Below are 19,639 nucleotides of genomic sequence, written 5' to 3' on the forward strand. Positions count from 1 at the left end.
ATCATATGACCTCACTGATATGAGGAATTCTTAATCTCAGGAAAGAAGGTGACGGTTGCTGGGTTGGTGGGGGGTGGGAGGGATGGGGTGGCTGGGTGACAGACATTGGGGAGGGTATGTGGCTATCGTGAGCACTGTGAATTGTACAAGACTGATGAATCACGGATCTGTACTTCTGAAACAAAAAATGCAATATATGTTAAGAAAAAAAAGAAGAAGATAGCAGGAGGGGAAGAATGAAGGGGAGTAAGTTGGAGAAGGAGATGAACCATTAGAGACGATGGACTCTGAAAAACAAACTGAGGGTTCTAGAGGGGAGGCGGGTGGGGGGATGGGTTAGCCTGGTGATGGGTATTAAAGAGGGCACGTTCTGCGCGGAGCACTGGGTGTTGTGCACAAACAATGAATCATGGAACACTACATCAAAAAGTAATGATGTAATGTATGGTGATTAACATAACAATAAAAATTATTTTAAAAAATAAAGTTAAATTAAATAGACTTGTGCATCCAAATATTGAAGTCCTTAACTAACTTGAAGCTAAACTGAGGTCCTTAACTAAACTACCTAGACCCTCCTCACTTTTTTCCTAAAGTCTCTTGATCCTTCAAGACAAATTCTACTCCCATGTCTTCCAAGCAGCCTCTCCTGAACACCTCAGGTGGAGAACACACCATTCTCTGACCCCATAGGGTTTATTGCCTATACGGTTTATGTTTCCTTCCCCCCCCCATCTTTTTTTCTTCTTCGAAATAACCAGATTTCAGAAGAGGGATGAGCCCTACCTTGGAACATCACACTGTGAGTTCAAAACTCTATTGGGGTTTCTTTTTCACACCCATGATATCAGCATATCACTGATGTTCCAGGGCATCCGATTATAGCTTTGGGGGAATTTATAAATTCATATTCTTTCTAAACAGGTACACACTGCAGATCTCAGTTCTCTGCCCTTTTTCCCAAAGAGTTCCCAGTCTAGGCTGATGAAGGAATACTTCTCCCTACCCCAGCCCCCAAATGCATAAGCCTGCTCTTGTGTTTAAATAAAAATAGCATGTATCCTAATGCAAATTTTAATGATCAGTATATGAAGAACTTACATTAACTCTACTCAAGACAGTATGGTACTGGCACAAAAACAGACACATAGATCAATGGAACAGAATAAAGAGCCCAGATATGGACCCTCAACTCTATGGTCAACTAATCTTCTACAAAGCAGGAAAAAATATCCAATGGAAAAAAAGACAGTCCCTTCAAGAAATGGTGCTGGGAAAATTGGACAGCTATATACAGAAGAATGGAATTCAACTGTTCTCTCACACCATACACAAAGATAAACTCTAAATGGATGAAAGACTTCAATGTGAGACAGGAATCCATCAAAATCCTAGAGGAGAACAGGCAGTAACCTCTTCGACATCAGCCACAGCAACTTCTTTCACGACACATCTCCAAAGGCAAGGGAAACAAAAGCAAAAGTGAACTTTTGGGACTTCATCAAGATAAAAAGCTTCTGCACAGCAAAGGAACAGTCAACAAAACAAAGGGGCAACCCACGGAATGGGAGAAGATATTTGCAAATGACACTACAGATAAAGAGCTGGTATCCAAGATCTATAAAGAACTTCTCAAACTCAACACCCAAAAAACAAATAATCAAGTCAAAAAATGAGCAGAAGACATGATCAAACACTTCTCCAAAGAAGACATATGAATGGTTAACAGACACATGAAAAAATGTTCAACATCATTAGCCATCAGGGAAATTCAAATCAAAACCACATTGAGATACTGCCTTACACCAGTTAGAATGGCAAAAATTGACAAGACAGGAAACAACAAATGTTGGAGAGGTCGTGGAGAAAGCGGAACCCTCTTACACTGTTGATGGGAATGCAAGCTGGTGCAACCACTTTGGAAAACAGTATGGAGGTTCCTCAGAAAGTTAAAAATAGAGCTACCCTATGACCCAGCAATTGTACTACTGGGTATTTACCCCAAAGACACAGATGTAATGAAAAGAAGGGCCATATGCACCCCAATGTTCGTAGCAGCAATGTCCGCAATAGCCAAACTGTGGAAGGAACCGAGATGCCCTTCAACAGATGAATGGATAAAGAAGATGTGGTCCATATATACAATGGAATATTACTCAGCCGTCAGAAAGGATGAATACCTACCATTTGCATCAACATGGATGGAACTGGAAGGGATTATGCTAAGTGAAATAAGTCAAGCAGAGAAAGACAATTATCATATGGTTTCACTTATTTGTGGAACATGAGGAACAGCATGGAGGACACTAGGAGAAGGAAGGGACAAATGAAGGCGGGGAATCGGAGAGGGAGATGAACCACGAGAGACTATGGACTCTGAGAAACAAACTGAGGGTTTCAAAGGGTAGGGGGGTGGGAGATGGGGTAGCCCAGTGGTGGGTATTAAGGAGGGCATGTATTGTATGGAGCACTGGGTGTTATATGCAAACAATGAATCATGGAACACTACATCAAAAACTAGTGATGTACTAACATAACATAAAAAAAAACTACTCAAAACATCTGCATTTTAAAAAAGAGCAAGCATAAATGCACTTAGACCCTGAAATTATCTAATATTCTCCCTCACTGAAAGTCTAAACAATGAATTTAACAACTCTATCATGCCTACCAAATGGTGTCTTTTGGTGTTTATCCAAGTTTCAAGTTTCTGTTTCAGATGATGAAATAAATCACTTACTAATATTTACCTGATTGTAATCATTTTTCTTTCTTTGCCAGGTGAGTAGCATTTTTCCATTTTTTCGATATTAGCAGGATACTGGAACCGTTCTGAGTTGATAAAAAAGAGGGGCTGAGGAATTCTGGAATATATCTCATCATCCAGTGGAAGCATCCAAGCATCCAGGGCAATCCCGCACCTGCAAGAGTTTGGGGACAATGACAAAAGAAGGCTGGTTACACGCTGACTGACATGTGGAATTTCTAATGATGTTAGGTTTAATGGGCATACACCATCCTGGTTTATTATGGGTTATCTCACTGGTATTATACCTCAGTGTGGGAAGGGAATATGATTAGCTTTATAAGGTAGCAGACTTGCAATTATATAATCATTTTCTTTAGGAGACATTTAGGAATTGTGACCTTTAGAAAGATATAGTATCCTTAAAATGTTTTATTCATTTTTGCTACATTGCTTTCAAAATAAATTCTTTTTTTATTGTTATGTTAATCACCATATATTACATCATTAGTTTTTGGTGCAGTGTTCCATGATTCATTGTTTGTTCATAACACCCAGTGCTCCATGCAGAACGTGCCCTCCTCAATACCCATCACCAGGCTAACCCATCCCCCTACCCCCTCCCCTCTAGAACCCTCAGTTTGTTTTTCAGAGTCCATCATCTCTCATGGTTCGTCTGCCCCTCTGACATACTCCCCTTTTCTTCCTCTCTTGTTATCTTCTTCTTTTTCTTCAAAATAAATTCTTAAATAACAATTTCTCCAAAATTGTGGGGTGTCTGCAGACATACAATATATGCCCTATTGCCCCTATGTTTCCAGACCTTCTGGACACTCTGCTGTCAATTTATTATGCCTTTTTCACAGTTAACTGTTGGACCAGTTGCTTTATATTTCGAGGTACTTCACCTGGAAAAGTGTCTGGAGGTTGAAGAAAAACATACGGGGTATATCATTTGAAAATGTAACTTGCTTTTTACAAGTAAGTTTATCCTATGTTACTGGACCTTTTGGATACTCCACTTTATGTGAGAAATGGGCAAAAAAAGAGAATTCCCTTATGGAAACTGATTTTAAAAATTTGTGAGATGAAGTTTCACAAAGGGTCCTACCCATTTTCTAGATGGTTGGCTCTTCATGATCTCATCAAGTCTGTGATGCCGTGGTTCAAGAAAGAAAATATTTTCAAGTTATAAGACTGGCGTCTGGTCCTGACTCTCACCAACTGTAATTTAAGACCTCTATCCATCTTTTTAAAAAAGATTTTATGTATTTATTCATTTATTTATTTGAGAGAGAGAGAGAAAGAGAGAGAGCCAGTGGAGGGAGGAGCAGAGGGGGAGGGAGAGGAGGAGGGAAAGAATCTCAAACAGACTCTGCACTGAGTGCAGAGCCCAACCTGGGACTTGTTCTTAGGACTCTGAGATCATGACCTGAGCTGAAACCAAGAGTCAGATGCTTAACTGACTGAACCACCCAGATGGCCCAAGATCTCTATCGATCTTAAAGATGGAAAAAATAATAATTTAAAAATGCCTTGCATATTGGGGAAATCTAGAAGTACTATAAGATACATTACTGATATCACAACCATTATGTCATAGATAAAATGTATATAAAAGGATAAATTTCCAAGTGAAAATATTAAGCCCTTAAGCAGATAAATAAGAATGATGAGGGAAAATATATAGGAATGGGGAAAGCTTTTAATAGCAAGTAAAGTAGATGGTTTCTGTCTGGGAAAATTCATATAAGGTACTTTATGGAGGCAAAAGAACAGACTTATAAACCCTGAAGGATCCTTTCCTCATTAAGAATTTGATAAATATTCTATCTCACATGGGTTATCGCTTTCCCTCCTCCAGTAACTTACTGTTTTCTTTCTTTGCCTCCTTCTCTTACCTGAATCTCTGGTCTTCACTAAGAGTCTGAATCACTGTGGCTCCACCAAAAGAGTGTCCAATTACTGCTATTTTATTCCTGTCGATAGAGTCCTATATGAAAGAGCATGACATATATTCATCATTATCTCACAGGTGGTTAGAATAGAATGGTTTTTCAAATTATAAAATCCTTATTCATTTCAGGGACATGGTTAAGTACTCTGATTTCTTGTAAAAGAAATACATACACACATACAATCACAGGCACTCACACACACATATACATACACATGTATGTACATATATATGCATATACATATATATACACACAAATATACATGTTGAGCATTCGTAGAAGTTCAAAAGTGACCTTGATGATCTTCCTAGGCACCCACACTTGAAACACCAACATTATTGCTGACTTCTGCCTTTCCCCACTCCACGTTTAATTCATGTGCTCATTCCATGCATATCTGTTGAGCACCTGCTCTGTGCCAGGCACTGTAGACCATTTTCAATGGGCTCCCAGTCCACCAGTGGAGAAAGAGATACAGATACATGATGCAAATACATCAGGGTGGTGCCAAGGAACACATGTGATAGATAAGTCACCAGCCCAGGGTTGGCAGTGGGGTACAAGAAAGCTTCCTGGAGGAGGTGATGCCTGATTTGAAGAGTAAGCAAGACTCAGGGAGAAGAATGTGTCAAGCCAAGGGGACAACTTATACAAAAGCAGGGAGGCAGGAGAGGGAGAGGCTGGCTAAGGGACAAAAACTCTTCTCTGTATCAGGAGAACAGACCATATCTTCTGCCTGAACTGAAGTACTTCTAATGCTCTCTAACCCTTGTACTCCATCCTCCACACACAATTTTGGGTCTTTGTTCATGCTGTCCACTTGGATGGTCCTCCACCCCCTCTCAATAGTCTGCTGAAAACTTTTGACCACCATTTCAGAATCAAGCTCAAAAATGTGGAAGCGCCATACAAGAACTTACACAACTTCCCTTGGAGGTAGTGGGTTGAACCAGAGAAATTGCTATTTTTGTAGCTCAAAGCTGGCTGTTGGCCATTTCATATCTAGTGCAATGTAATGCATTCCTCATTGCTGTAATATTTCGCATATCCTTTTTTTTTTTAATTTGCAGCCCTCTGTCATGTCATACCTTGCATTATACCAGAAAAGCAGATGAAAAGGAACAGTGCAGAACCACAAGGGAAATGGCTTTTTCTTAAGCTCACCTTCAGTTGCTCCACCTCAAACTCTAAATCCAATACATTCTTCACTGGCCTTCCACGATCAATGTCCAGAATCAAATCGAGAGCTTGGGAACACTCCTTTGCTCTTTTCTGTACCTAATATGATTATTAGAAAAAGGAAATGACAAAGTAAAAAGCTGTGACACTTATTTTAGAGTTTGTGTAGGAGTTGCATGTGGGAAGCATGGCTGATTGCTTCTAAACTGGAAATGTCCAAGTGGTTAGTGACTGAAAGACAGCCCAGCATCATGACACGGGTAGTCACAGCTCTGCGGGTAGCCAAAGCTTAGTGCAAATCCTAGCTCCGTTGCTTACCTGCTGTGTGACCTCAGGGGTCACACCATCTATTGTGTGATACATTTATTGTGTGATACATTTATTGTGTGATAATGCCTCAGTGAAATGTGGGTGGGATTAAATGCAAGGACATATATGTAAAGCACCCACTGTAAAGTCCGGCCCAGAGGTGAAAGCCAGTGTGCTTTCCCTCACCTCATCTTCCAGACACCCCTGCGAAAAAGATACTGTTATTAAAAAAAAAAAAAGAAAAAGATACTGTTATTATTCATTATGTTGTAAACAATAAAACATAGAGGCAAAACAGAGTAATCTTGTCCAAGATCAGCCCGCTATGAAGTGATGGCACCAGCATTCAAACATAGAAAGTTGGATTCTAAGGCCTGGCCTCTTCCTACTATTTCATACTGCATCTCTGTCTTTAATGTTGCCTTGGAAGGGAGGATCTTTGTTAGTTTCTTTTCTAGCACTTCTGAGTTTCTAAAATTAGAAGTTCTATGGCAAAAGATTTCTGAATATGTACTGTCTTCTCTCAGGATTTTTATGTTTGTTTTTACTATGATCCAGGCTTTTCATTAGGGGAATTGTATCACACAGAATCTTCTGACAGGTCTTTGGGGAACAGGAAATAGGAGAGTAAGGAGCACACCTTGCAGTATGTAAATGACACAAACAAGCATCATCCTTTTGCATATGCTTTTTAGTCACCACACCTCCTCCCCTCCTGCTGCCATCTACCTGTTCATTTCGTAAGGGCATCTCCTCCTCTGATTTGAGGCTTTGAAGATAGAGCCAAGATTTGTTCCCTATTTCTGCTGCAGACTGGTCTTTGAAATAGTAAGTCGCAGAGGCGGATCCATCTCTACAATGCAAACGGATTCAATGACTTACACTCGTTCTTCCTCTTCTTCATCCCCTCCCATGCTCCCCATCCCCAACTTCACCCTGATCTTTCTGACTTCCCTGTCTTCTTCCACTCTACCTTTGTTTTAAAGTCAAAGAGGCCCCCAAGGGAGGTCTAAGAAAATGTCTTTGCTATGGGTCAAGTCCACCCATTCTATCTTCACAATTCTAGGAGGTCCTTTGGAGACTCACACCAGAAATCAAATCCCAGTGCTGCCACTTACTCACCATGTGGTGAGGCAAATTACTTACCCTTTTCCAGCTTCGTTTCCCTCCTCCTTAAAACAGTGATAATAGTAGGCATTTAAAAGTGGTTACAAAGATTAAATGATGGTGCATGAACAGGGCACACAATAAACACCAGAAATGCTAGCTGCTTTTTAACTCTTGACAGTTTAACTCAGTCTCTCTCTTTTTTTTCCCTCATGATGTAACCACAGTTGACAATTTCATTGATTTTTTTTATGAATCTTTTTGAAAGTTAGAGCTCAGGTGACCTACCTGTGTTCTACAGCAGCAACTATGAACCCATGCGATGCCAGATCAATGCCAATAGCAGAATAAATTGTCCTTCAAAACAAAAAGAGGAAAGCATTGAGGTCCGGGGTCTGCTAATAAACCTGGGAACATGGAGGCCATTATACCCCCGTAGTAGTGCCTGGGGGTAACCCAGATAGCTGTGGTTCTCGAAGAGGGCAGCTCTGCCCCTCAGGGGATATTTGACAATGTCTGGAGGTATCTTCATTATCATGACTGGGCAGAGGGGGCTACTGGCATCTAGTGGGTAGAGGGATGTTGTTAAACATCCTACAGTGCACAGGACCACCCTCCACCATAAGAAATTATTTCCTGCAATATGTCGGTAGTCCCAAGATTGAGAAACCCTGATGCGGTGATTCTAAATATCACTTTTGAGAGTTCTGGGCTTTAATCTTGGCCCCACTACTTATCAGCTATATGACTCTGGGTAATTACCGAATCTTTGTCAGCACCTGTAAAATGGGACTAACAACACCTTTGCTTTAGAACAGTTGTAAAGTTTTCATAAGACAGCATTATGTAGGAAGGCAGTGCAGTGTCGTGCTTAGGAGAACAGGACCTGCAGTCTGATCCCTGCGTTTGGATCCACCACTGATCTGCCTTGGATAAGTCACTGATCTTTCCTCTGTAATGGTGGGGGACCTGGTGGGATTACTGTAAGGATGAAGTAAGTTGATACATTTTCAGTGCTTGTAACTATGTGTCTAAAACAGGGTAAAGACTGAACACAGGTCAACTTTATTTAAATGATTGGACACAGAATCATGTGCTAAACAACTGCATTCATACCCCCTTTCCATTCTTCATTCTGCACAATCTTCTCAGGTCATGCATTCAATAGGAAATGGCAATAGAGAACAAAAGGGAGGTAGTAGGAACTCTGTCTTCTACTGTTGAAGATACACAACCTACTCAGGAAGGGATCAGCAAACCTTCTCTGTCAAAGGCCAGGATGTAAATATTTCCAGCTTAGTGGGCAATACAGTATCTGTCACAGCTACTCAACTCTGCTGTCATCGCACCAAAGTAGCCACAGACAATGTGAAAGGTGGAATGAATGTGGCTGTGTTTCAATAAAGCTTTATTCATAGAAACAGGCAGAAGGCTGGATCAAGTAGAATTCAAATAACTAGCTAGACAACAATTAAAGTAACAAAGATAATTTCTTTTGATCTATCTACTTATTTATTTATTGAGAGAGAGAGAGAAAGAGAATGAGAGACAGCATGAGCAGGGGGAGGGGCAGAGGGAAAGGGAGAGGGAGGGAATCTCAAGCAGACGTGGGACTCGATCTCATGACCCTGAGATCATGACCTGAGCCAAAATCAAGAGTCGGACATTTAACCCACTGAGCCATCCAGGTGCCCCCTGAAGATAATTTCTATTGCAGATACTACTCAACTTCTTGCCAGCTAAAAGCCACCTATTTCTGAAAGTCTTATAATCCTCTGAGGTAGAAAGAAGGGTAGGCAGCTGAGAAGATGGAAGAGGAGAGGGAATGGAGGTCATGAAAATGTGCCACTCAGAGATCATGCCACAGAGAGCATAGTTGACTAAAGACCCCACCCAGCCCCTGTCCCTCTAGATCCACCACCACCAGCTAAGCTTCCTGTGGGCTGCACCCAGTGACTGGGCAAAGCATAGGTACTAATGTAGGCCGATTCTGGTGAGATGCAGGACTCCTTTGATGAGCAACTTCTGGTCAAGCGCTCCCTCAGTTGGCCTGGTCCCATCTCTCCTTGAAGTGTGCTATAATCTGAGACTCTTTGTACCAATCTCTCCATTCCCCATCTCATTCCCATGTGTCCAAGCTGCATCATGATCTGAAGGTTCTCCCTATCTTTTCCTGCTCAATTCCCTCTATCCTTCATAGACATTTCTCTCAATAAATGTCTTTTACAGGTAATCCAATCTTGGTGTCAATTTCTCAGAAGACCTAACCCAGTGGGTGGTTTTGAGAGTGTAGATAGTATAATATAGAAGGGTGACAGCCAAAAATGTAAGCCCTTCTCTTCTTGTCATGAGGCTAGTCCCCATGAGCTAGAAGGAAGGAACAAACTACTTGACAAGATAGGGCTGGACTGACAAACAGACCACAGCCAATATTTGAGGAACCCCAATTCCTCCAAGACAGGAGCCAGCATGATACTCTAAAATCTGCTCTCCTTTTGGTGGGGGCGGGGGGATTCATTCGGTCATTGGTCCTTAAGAATTAAAATTGTTCAGCCTTTCAAACATTACCGGAATGCTCCAAGACCATGAGAAAAAACAATTAGTGGATATTTTTCACCAGTCCTCAGAGGGGAATTCCAGTCTGCGGGAGTTTTCATTGAACCTAGACAACAATGAGAGATGATAATTAGTGTTTTCTCTGACTTGAATGTTGCTGGTTAATTTAACTTACATCTTCTTAGTGTAAATCCTGACCCATGGAATTTATATTTATGTTTTTATGTACTATTAGTAAATTCATTAAAAAGTCTGCTACTAGATACCTAAAAACCAAGGACCTGAAGCATGTAGTTTTTCTCAAGACTAAAAAATCATTAATCATCAGTTCTCACTGCCAGCTCTGTGCTTAACATGAGACACTTTCCTACTTATAGGTATGTTCAATACAGGGTAGTACCAATCCCAGGTGTTGGCAAAACTTCAAAGGGAATATTCTGAAACCAAATTGAACCTCAGGAGCATTACACTGAGAACCAGAATCTTCAAATGAGGGGCTCCTTTCATTCTAATTTGGTTATGATCAAGAGAAACAGACCATTGACTTCATACTCAGCTGTGGTTTTGGATGGAGCTCTGCCACTTACTATTGATCTTGAGCAAGTTACAAGAATTCTCTGAGTTTCACCGTCCTCTTTTGAAAAATAGAGCAAACGATATCTTACAAGGCTTTTTTTTTAAAAAAAGATTTTATTTATTTATTTGACAGAGAGATAGAGCCAGAGAGCACAAGCAGAGGAAATGGCAGAGGGAGAGGGAGAAGCGGGCTCTGCACTGAGCAGGGAGCCCGATGCGGGACTCGATCCCAGGACCCTGGGATTATGACCTGAGCCGAAGGCAGACGCTCAACCATCTGAGCCACCCAGGCGCCCTCTTACAGGGCTTTTGTGAGAATGTTACCTAAGTAGGGAATATATGCAAAGCACCCATCTTGTGACATTAGTAAGGGGCTCAAAACATGGAAGATATCGTCTTCCCTTCCTTCACTTCTCAATTGCTGTTGTCATTACTATGCTCAGTTATTTGTGTTCCATTTTCTCATTTATAAAATGGAGATGGAATCATGAAGACTGGATGTGATGATCGCTCTGGAAGTGATCTGTAACTTATTCAGCACCATAAAGAGGTGTAGTTATATTTCTATATTTCTGTTATAAAGTGGTTTTTAAGAAAACCCCAAGGAGATGTTTAAAATAAATGCCGAAAGTTGTAGGCAGTTTTGAGACGGAAATTTGAAGACATAGTTAACACTGGCCCAACAGTAGTGTCTGATCAAACAGATAAGGAAGGAAACATCTATATTAGAGATATGTAGACAAACAAAGTGATGAATGCACAGCAGATTGTCTTGGGGAGAGAAGCTGTTTCCTTGGGGGTGGGCAATGGGAATGAGAGTAGAGTCTCCTCATTTACCATAGGTGAGAAATTAGCTTTCACTTTCCTACAGAGCATCCAGGGCACAGGGCATCTCAGCCAGCCCGCTACTTACTCACCAGATTATTGCTACCCCACAGTATGTAAGCAGGAAAATGAAAGACCAGCAAGAGACAGATATTACAGCCAGTCGGAAAGTCTGACACTTTCACTCCCTCCATCTACCCCAATATATGCAGAACAAACCAAATGAGAACCCTCGATTCTTTGATGGTTATCTGGGCTTTTAAGAAATACTAAGTTTAGACTGGAGAAAATCTACTTTGATCTTTGCCGGAAACTGGCTGTTTTCGAGGTTTTCTTATATTCTAGAGCCTACAAAGCAGGATCAGTGGAAATCTTACCAAAAAATAAGCTCAATATTTTGCCCATAAGCCAGTGTGTTCCAAGGTATTTACTAAGACCAAAAAAATATTCTTTGTTTGGGATCCAAAGGGTGTCAGAGTGGTGGTCATCCTCTTGGGAAGGATAATACAAACGCAAGAAGGTGCCCTGTAGAGGAAAGACATTAATGTACTTTTAGTGAGGTTGCTTCTCCAGTATGTTCCAATAGTGATTTTGCATACTTAATTAGTGGAGACCCAAATACCTTTGTTGTTCACAGAGAGGTCCAGAGAAAACTTTTTAAAGCTGCTGTGGTGATTGAAATAGAGTAGACAGAGAAGCAAAATAGAACAATATGCTTTCTGCGTGAAAAGAAAGTATGAGCATGTTGGTTTCAACCATTAAGGATGGGGAAAATAGAGAGAGTTTATTGATAAATTAGTCAGATGACAGCAACAAGTTGGGGAATGACTTAACTAGCGAAAGGCTTCCTATGGGATAAGACAAATGGCAAAATGAGTCGTTCTCAGGTGAGGGCAAGGGCAAGTTTCAAAACCCTCTAGTGGGCAATAGTAACAGTCAGTATTAGAATATAAGGATAAGTGGTATTAATCAAAGCATTACCTTCTCAGTATGATCAAACATCAAGTCTGTACAACCGACAGAATAAGGCCCATTTCCTTTGGGAATTTTAGATTGGCCAACGCTTGCAACAGCCATCAGGGCTCGTATCTCATTGGCCCATGCTGGAAAAAAAAAGGTAAATATTATCTCACTGTCATTCATTACACTCTAGACTTTATTATGCAAAAGGAAATTCCAAGGGAATCAAGTTACACCCCTTAGTTCCTGGTCTCCTTCATTTCTTTACCCAACTAGTAAAATACACAAATAATTACTGAGGGCCCGATGTAAGCAAAGTATTGTGTGGGGGTAAGGACAGAGGTGGACATAGCCCTTCCCCTTCCCCATAGGTATTTGGGTCTCCACTAATTAAGTATGCAAAGTAGCTATTGGAACAAACTGGAGAAGGAACCTCACTAAAAGTACATTAATGTCTTTCCTCTACAGGGCACCTTCTTGCATTTGTACTATCTATCCCAAGAGTATGACCACCACTCTGACAAGGGAAGACAGTATCTTCCATGTTTTGAGCCCCTTACTATGTTCGTAGGTTCACAAGTTAAATCTCAAGTTCCTGGGCACTGTAAGAAACACCCTCTGTGATCTGAAGGTCCACTGCCTTGTGCTCTTCTTCTGCTTTTTCCTTTAAGTTATCCACCTTCCACATGCTTAAGACTATCACGTCCTAATACTTACAGCCTTGCCCTTAGCTTCTACTCTGATCCAGATCATGGCAAAGACCACTTCCCCAATCTGTTTTTCCCAAACATAAACCTAACCTCACATTTCAGATCTGGGCCTCCAGCTTCCTATTGGGTGCCTCCACTCGCTGTCCTTCCCGTTAGGAACATCAAGGCCAATGGTCCAAAATAAGATTGAATGGCCATCTCCCAACGCTCCCTCCCTTATCCTCCAACCACACAGCCTGCAACTCCAGCATTCCCTGTCTTGTGCAACCCAAGCCAGAAACCCGGGAATCAGCCTCCTACTTCCTTCTCATCAACCCCCTACATCCAACTAGGTCTCAATTTCTAACACATGTTTTTAGCTTAGAATTCTCTCCAGTATAGCCCTAGTCCCCTAGCTCAGCTGTCTATTTATACGTTCACAGTCTCCCGACCAGGCAGTTGTCATCTCTCCTAACTGTCCTATTCATCTTGGATCTTGGCCTCTTCAAATTCATCCTTCTTCACACAGCTCTTGGAGTGATTTGAAGCACAAATTTCACCAGGCAATGCTTCTGAAAATTTTTCAATGGGTGTCTATCACTAAGTGGGTACTTCTGAAGGGGGAATGTATTTGAATCTTTGTGGAAGGCAGTTTGTAGGGTGGTATTTAAATCTACACATGCCTTCCTATGCTACATCCATTGCTACTTGAGGCACAAATGTGGCCTATCCTTCCAGTGTTTCAGGGTTGAAAGGTATAGAGTTCATAGGTGCACAAGTTAAATCTCAAGTTCCTGGGCACTGTAAGAAAGACCCTTTGTGATCTGAAGGTCCACTGCCTTGTATTCTTCTTCTGCTTTTTCCTTTAAGTTATCCACCTTCCACATGCTCCAGCACTCCCAAGCTACACACTGAGCTGTCTGATGCCTCTGCACCTTAATAAATTCCATTTCCTGTGTTTGAAATCCCAATGGCAAACTCCTGTTCAACCTTTAACATCGTGATCAGATGTTAGGTCTTCTCTGAAGCTTTCCCTCACTCCCTAGACTTAGTCATTTCAACCTCAATATCAAATCAATTTCCTGTATATATTTTTATCATTCTTCTTATCCTATATATTAAAATGATGTGTTTGCATACTCTGTCTCCCTCACTAGGCTATTTCTTAAGAGCTGTATACATGTCTTTGGGTCCTCAGATCTTAATGTTGGCACATAGTTGGTGCTCCATAAATATTCGTGAAGTGAGCTGAGCTAAGCTTTTCATTGCCACTGGGCTCTCATTTGCATCAAATGCTTTATGGCATATATCCTTTTACCCACCTACTCTTGAAACTGTCTCTCCCTGTTTGGTGCCAAAACTCTTCAAAGTACCTGCAGTTTTATCCGTTCTCCTTTCTAAACCCCATAGAAGTCCGTATTTACTTGTAAGATGGTGAGTCCAAATATCACTATATCCAGACTTTCGCATTTCTTGATTCAGCTTGCCTACATATTTTCTTTTACTGGATTGTAAGAGTCGATTTCTCTGTTAGACTCCTTCAAGCTTTCCATCACATTCTGTCTCTGCCACTAAGACACTTGGCGCTATGTTAGATATGGAACTTACATCGATATCACAGGGCATCACCCAGAAAGGTTTTGAGTTATGAGAAGAAGTCCATCTTTCATGCTGGTGACTAATGTATGAAGACCTGCCAGTGACAGGCCCTTTAATACATAAGGCTTGCTCTCAAAGTTGGTCCATGGATCAGCATTACTGGCATCACCTGGGAGGTTGCAAATGCAGGATCTTTAGCCTTAGCCCAATGCTACTGACTCAGAAAAGCCGTGCCTATTAAAGTTAAAAAGCACTAGGCTAAGTACCAGACCACCTGGTCTGACACATGGGTCAACAATTCATCGTCCATAGGTAAGGAAGGAGTTTCAAGGAAGGCAGGAGGTGAATGGACCTGGGGTATTAGAGCCAGGTGATCCTATTTTGGATTCCAGCTAGACCTCTGATGCTATAATGCTCTGGCCTAGGCAATTCACTCCCCGCTCTTATCCTCATTCGTGAAGTGGGGCAAAAAGCACTTGACCAGCCCACAGGACAGCTATAAGAATGAAGTGATAATGTAAGTCAAGTGCCTAGCACGGAACACAACACATAATCGGCAGACAACTGATATTATGTGGCCCTTACCTAGAGTTAGTTGACTCTGGCTACCCAGATTTAAGCCCTTAGAGGAGTGTTAGCAGATCTAAACTAGACCATACCATTTTCCCTTTGGGCAGATTCAAGGTGTTTTTTCAGACATTAAAAAACAAGAAAAACAACTTCACCCAGAAGGTGCACATTTTCAGTCCTATTTAGAAAGGCTCTTTCTTTCCTATTTAAGACTGTCTACCAAGCCATGCTTTGTGGTGAAAACAGGGAGACCCCAATCCATAGGGAGACACCACACCTGTCTTTCCCTCCTCGAGGAGCGGCTGTGTTCTGCTGCGCCGACACCCACATCAGCCATGAGGTGACAGTACCGGGTTGGAAGGGGTAGGACTCTGGCTCACACATTTTGAGGAGGAGCCCCAGAGAGCACACAGTTGCCTTGGAGGTACTACCTCTGGAAGTAGGAGTTCAGTTCTAGGGCCCTGGGAGGGTTCCGAGTCACACAAGTTTTCTCTATGAGATCTCAATGCCACAAAACCTCTGGGAACCTTTCTCAATCACCTGGCAGTACCCTGGTTCTCTAAAACCTGTGCTACCTCAAAGCCTCCTCACTCAGCATTCAGGAGCCTCAGGTCAAGATGAGGCTACAGGGCTGCTTATTCTGAGACACTTGACCTCTTGGGAAACCTGGAGCTGACCCGGGTTGGGGTGTAGGTCTACAGAGCCCTGTGGCTGTTCAGTGCCAGGGCGGTTGCCGGAAAGTTTCATCGGCCTGCAGCTAATCCAGTCATGGTCCTGGATTTCCTGTTCTCAAACCATCTGTTAGATCAGGGCTCATCAGGGCTCATCATGAAGGATGAGGCAGGAGGAGGCTTGACAGGTTGAATGGCCACCCTCTAGAGGATGCAGTTTGTGGTTCAGAACTTACATATGTCTGGTTAGCCAGCATATAGTACATCTTAAGTTTGTGATGTAGTGTTCAATGATTCATTAGTTGTGTATAAAAAAAAATAAAATGATGAATAAATGTGAAAAAAACAACTATTCAAAAAAAAGGTAGAGATGCACCCCAATGTTCAAAGCAGCAATGTCCATAGTAGCCAAACGGTGGAAGCAGCCAAGATGTCCTTCAACAGATGAATGGATAAAGAAGATGTGGTTCATACATACAATGGAATATTACTCAGCCATCAGCAATGATGAATACCCACCATTTGCATCAACATGGATGGAACTGGAGGGGATTATGCTAAGTCAAATAAGCCAACCAGAGAAAGACAATTACCATATGGTTTCACTCATATGAGGAACATAAGGAATAGAGCAGAGGACCACAGGGGAAGGGAGGGAAAACTGAACGGGAAGAAATCAGACAGGGAGACTAACCATGAGAGCCTTTGGACTCCGGGAAAGAAACTGAGGGTACAGAAGGGAGGGGGGGTTGGGAGATGGGATAACTGGGTGATGGGTATTGAGGAGGGCATGTGTTGTGATGAGCACTGTTGTGTTACATGCAACTAATGAACCATTGAACACTACATCAAAAACTAATGATGTACTATATGTTGGCTAATTGAACATAATAAAAAAAGGTAAAAAAATAAATATTTTACTTCATTTGTTACACATAAAAAAACTTATACATGTCACGTCCTATTTTTCTTTAACTTTAGTTTAATAGGAGCATTAGAACCCATTGAGTGCTATGTATCTTGTTACACATTTCCGGTGGTGTTCATTTGTCAAGTATTCCTGATATTCACTCCTGGGTTTTGAGACAGATGTATATATGCCAGGAACATGACATTTTCTTACACAGCTTTATGTCCTCCACTCACAAAAAGGATATCTCTAGCCCCTACTTTGCCTGCATAACCATATTTACTATGTATTCATTTGGCTAGATGAATATAAACAATTATCTATTACTTTAATACTTTATTTAATAAATGATTTCTAATAATTTACAAAATATTTTTGCATTCATTTTTGAGCACTGAGAATGGGGCATTGGGCTCAAGGCTGGGGCTACAAAGATGAATAAAGTTGTGTCTCTTTCCCCAAGTTTCTGCCAGTCCAATGGCAGTTTTCCAATGATTTTCAAATATGAGGGGGATATAAGACATGTTTTGAAATTCCCACCCTGTACCAACAAGAAGTTCATGATGTAAATGTCTCCTCGCTGATAATCTGCTCATCATGTAAGATGCTACTTGTTTCCAATCCTTGGAAAAGGTACTGGGAAAATTAATTTAATGAGGCTGGAAGCTCCTTGAGCTTGTCCACAAGCTCACTGTCTCAGTCACTGGTGCCCCAGCTTCCTGATAAGTGTTGTTGAATGAGTGCACCTGTGAGATATTATGCCATCTCCTACGCAAATGTAGATACAACATACAGTCCTTCCTACAGATGCTTTTACTTCCCTATGAAGTAGAGCAATATTTATCAGGCACAAGGTGATGAAAGCTCTTTTGTAAATGTTACAATAAGGAGTCACCCATCTAACCTGAACAGCTAGATCCAGCGTGACCAGGTGTGTGGCCACAGACAGTGTGACACCATTCAGAAGCCACCTACATGGTTCACCTGAGGGGAAGCTGGATAGAGAAGAGCACAGAGCACAACACTCTGGGACTTGCAGGCATTCGCAAAGCTCCAGAAGCAATCTCTTTGCAGTAAAGATCTTTCTTGGTGATGGCAGATGTACTTGTCTAGAGATGGCTGCCTCACTCTGGCCACCTCTTCTGGGCTTGACTAAACCTCCGCCTCCTCTCCTTCCCTCCCACCACAAGGTAAGAGAGAGCAAGAGATGCACGTCCATTCTCACCCGGAGCTCTTCAGCTTGTCCCTACCTCTTCCTGTGATGACAGCGAAAATACTATTTCCCTCTGGGCCCCAAGACCCTAACTTGCCATTTTCTCACATCTCCTCCCAGTACGAACCAGGACTATACTTGTTGATCAAGACAACTGCCTGTCCTTCGCCCTCCGTGGGAGCAGGTCTTGCAGTTGCCTCTGACGGAGCTCCAGGGGGTTGTGTCACTGCACCTGCGTGGGCGCAGGTTACGGCGGCAAGAGAGTTAAGAGGCCGGGTTGAGGAAGTTCTCCATGGTGGTTGCGAGCTGAGCTTCCAGTTTGTCTGAAAATGCCTCACCTTGGTTCTGTCCTGCAGTCATGATGTTGAAGAAGACAGGATTTTGTTCAGTTTCAGTTGCAATGAGGAGCAAGTGAGGCTCTGTCCCCTACCCCAGGAGAACACAAGGTCTCCATGAGCCTCCTTGTAATAAAACTTGGTTAGAAGTCCACACATGCATCTGCTCTGGGGCCACGTGGAGTCTGGCAACGGGTCATTTGCTCAAGCCCTTGAACAAAGAGACCTCTTACCTGATGATCTAATATGGGCAGCAGGATTTAGGTCTTGCCAGTCAATAGGATGGACCAGTGTGAGGCAGCTGCAGAGGCAGAAAAGCGCATGCAGTTTGGGTGGCAACATCTTGGAAGCTGAGCAGTGGTTTCAGCTTAACCTTCTTCAAGGCAGGTTATTAAAAGAAAAAAAACATGCAATAAAGAGGACTTAAATAGGTTGACATATCAGTGTGATTAAGGTACTAGCAACACGACTTTATATATTATTAAGGGAAGAAAGCACCTGGAAACAAAGCAACATGCACTGTCTGAACTGGGTTTTTGAAAGGCATCAGGGTGGCAAAATCCTTGGTAATGCTGGCCTGTAGAGCAGAGAAATAACACTTCTAGCAGTCATAGTAGGTTTCTGGTCACTCACTCTCTAACTCTGCAGCAGTCTGGTTTGGTTATAAAGAATAGCATCAGGGGGCGCCTGGATGGTGCAGTTGGTTAAGTGTCCAACTCTAGGTTTCAGCTCAGGCTGGGATCTCAGGGTCATGAGATCAAGCCCCACGCTGGGCTCTGTGCTCAGCACGGAGTCTGCTTAAGATTCTCTCTCCCTCCTGCCCCGTCTCCCCAAAATAAATAAATAAATCTTTAAAAAAAAGAACAGAATCAAACTATAGTAACTGTAACAATCATAGATCACAATCATAATAATATCCATAAGCATGCCTAGCACATTAGTGAACACTCTGTAAGTTTTGGCAAATGTTTCCATCACAATTATGAAATGATCATACTGCTGCAGCTATGACTGTTTTGGTGCTGATGACATTTTATTTTGGGGGATCTCTATAATCCTCCTATACTGAAACCTTCCCAAAGGCAGAGGTCAGGTCCTATGTATGTTGCCGCTGCTGAACAGAGGGCCTAGAATGCAGTGGTGTTGCATGAATGTTTATAGACTTCATGAATGAATATTTGTAGTCCCACAAACAGCATACTAGACTCATGCTACTAAGAAATGATATTACAATTGGGCGCTATGCTAACATCTTATTAGCAAAAACTATATTGTATTGGTGTATCACCTGTACGCTTTAGAAGTTCTCCCTTTGAAAAACTGCATTGTCTCTTCACTGATAATAACTTGCTAACGGATTTTTTCCAGATGTATTTCTATGCTTGAACACGCACATAGAATACATACACACATATACATGCATACATATAAACATA

At 41.9% G+C, this 19,639-nt stretch overlaps 1 protein-coding gene across 4 annotated transcripts in view; it reads right to left on the reverse strand.

The window, feature by feature from the left end:
- PLA2G7 (phospholipase A2 group VII) overlaps positions 1–19,639 on the reverse strand; it is a 50,402-nt gene that overhangs the window by 11,215 nt on the left and 19,548 nt on the right. For 2 of the 4 annotated variants that reach the window (XM_073905041.1, XM_025890518.2), the window contains 9 exons: positions 18,437–18,579; positions 12,238–12,359; positions 11,634–11,781; positions 9,868–9,961; positions 7,588–7,656; positions 6,922–7,045; positions 5,869–5,982; positions 4,648–4,739; positions 2,751–2,921 (listed from right to left, as the gene is read on the reverse strand). In XM_073905041.1, the coding sequence (XP_073761142.1) occupies positions 2,751–2,921; positions 4,648–4,739; positions 5,869–5,982; positions 6,922–7,045; positions 7,588–7,656; positions 9,868–9,961; positions 11,634–11,781; positions 12,238–12,359; positions 18,437–18,545 (1,043 nt within the window). In that variant the 5' untranslated portion in view covers positions 18,546–18,579. The remainder of the gene's footprint in view (positions 1–2,750; positions 2,922–4,647; positions 4,740–5,868; positions 5,983–6,921; positions 7,046–7,587; positions 7,657–9,867; positions 9,962–11,633; positions 11,782–12,237; positions 12,360–18,436; positions 18,580–19,639) is intronic. The other 2 variants (XM_025890521.2, XM_025890523.2) reach the window with 2 other exon arrangements.

Source organism: Callorhinus ursinus, unplaced genomic scaffold (genome assembly GCF_003265705.2).
Source record: "Callorhinus ursinus isolate GAN/ISIS: 27379988/994484 unplaced genomic scaffold, GSC_fseal_2.0 scaffold22, whole genome shotgun sequence".
In the NCBI taxonomy this organism is placed as follows: Eukaryota; Metazoa; Chordata; class Mammalia; order Carnivora; family Otariidae; genus Callorhinus; species Callorhinus ursinus.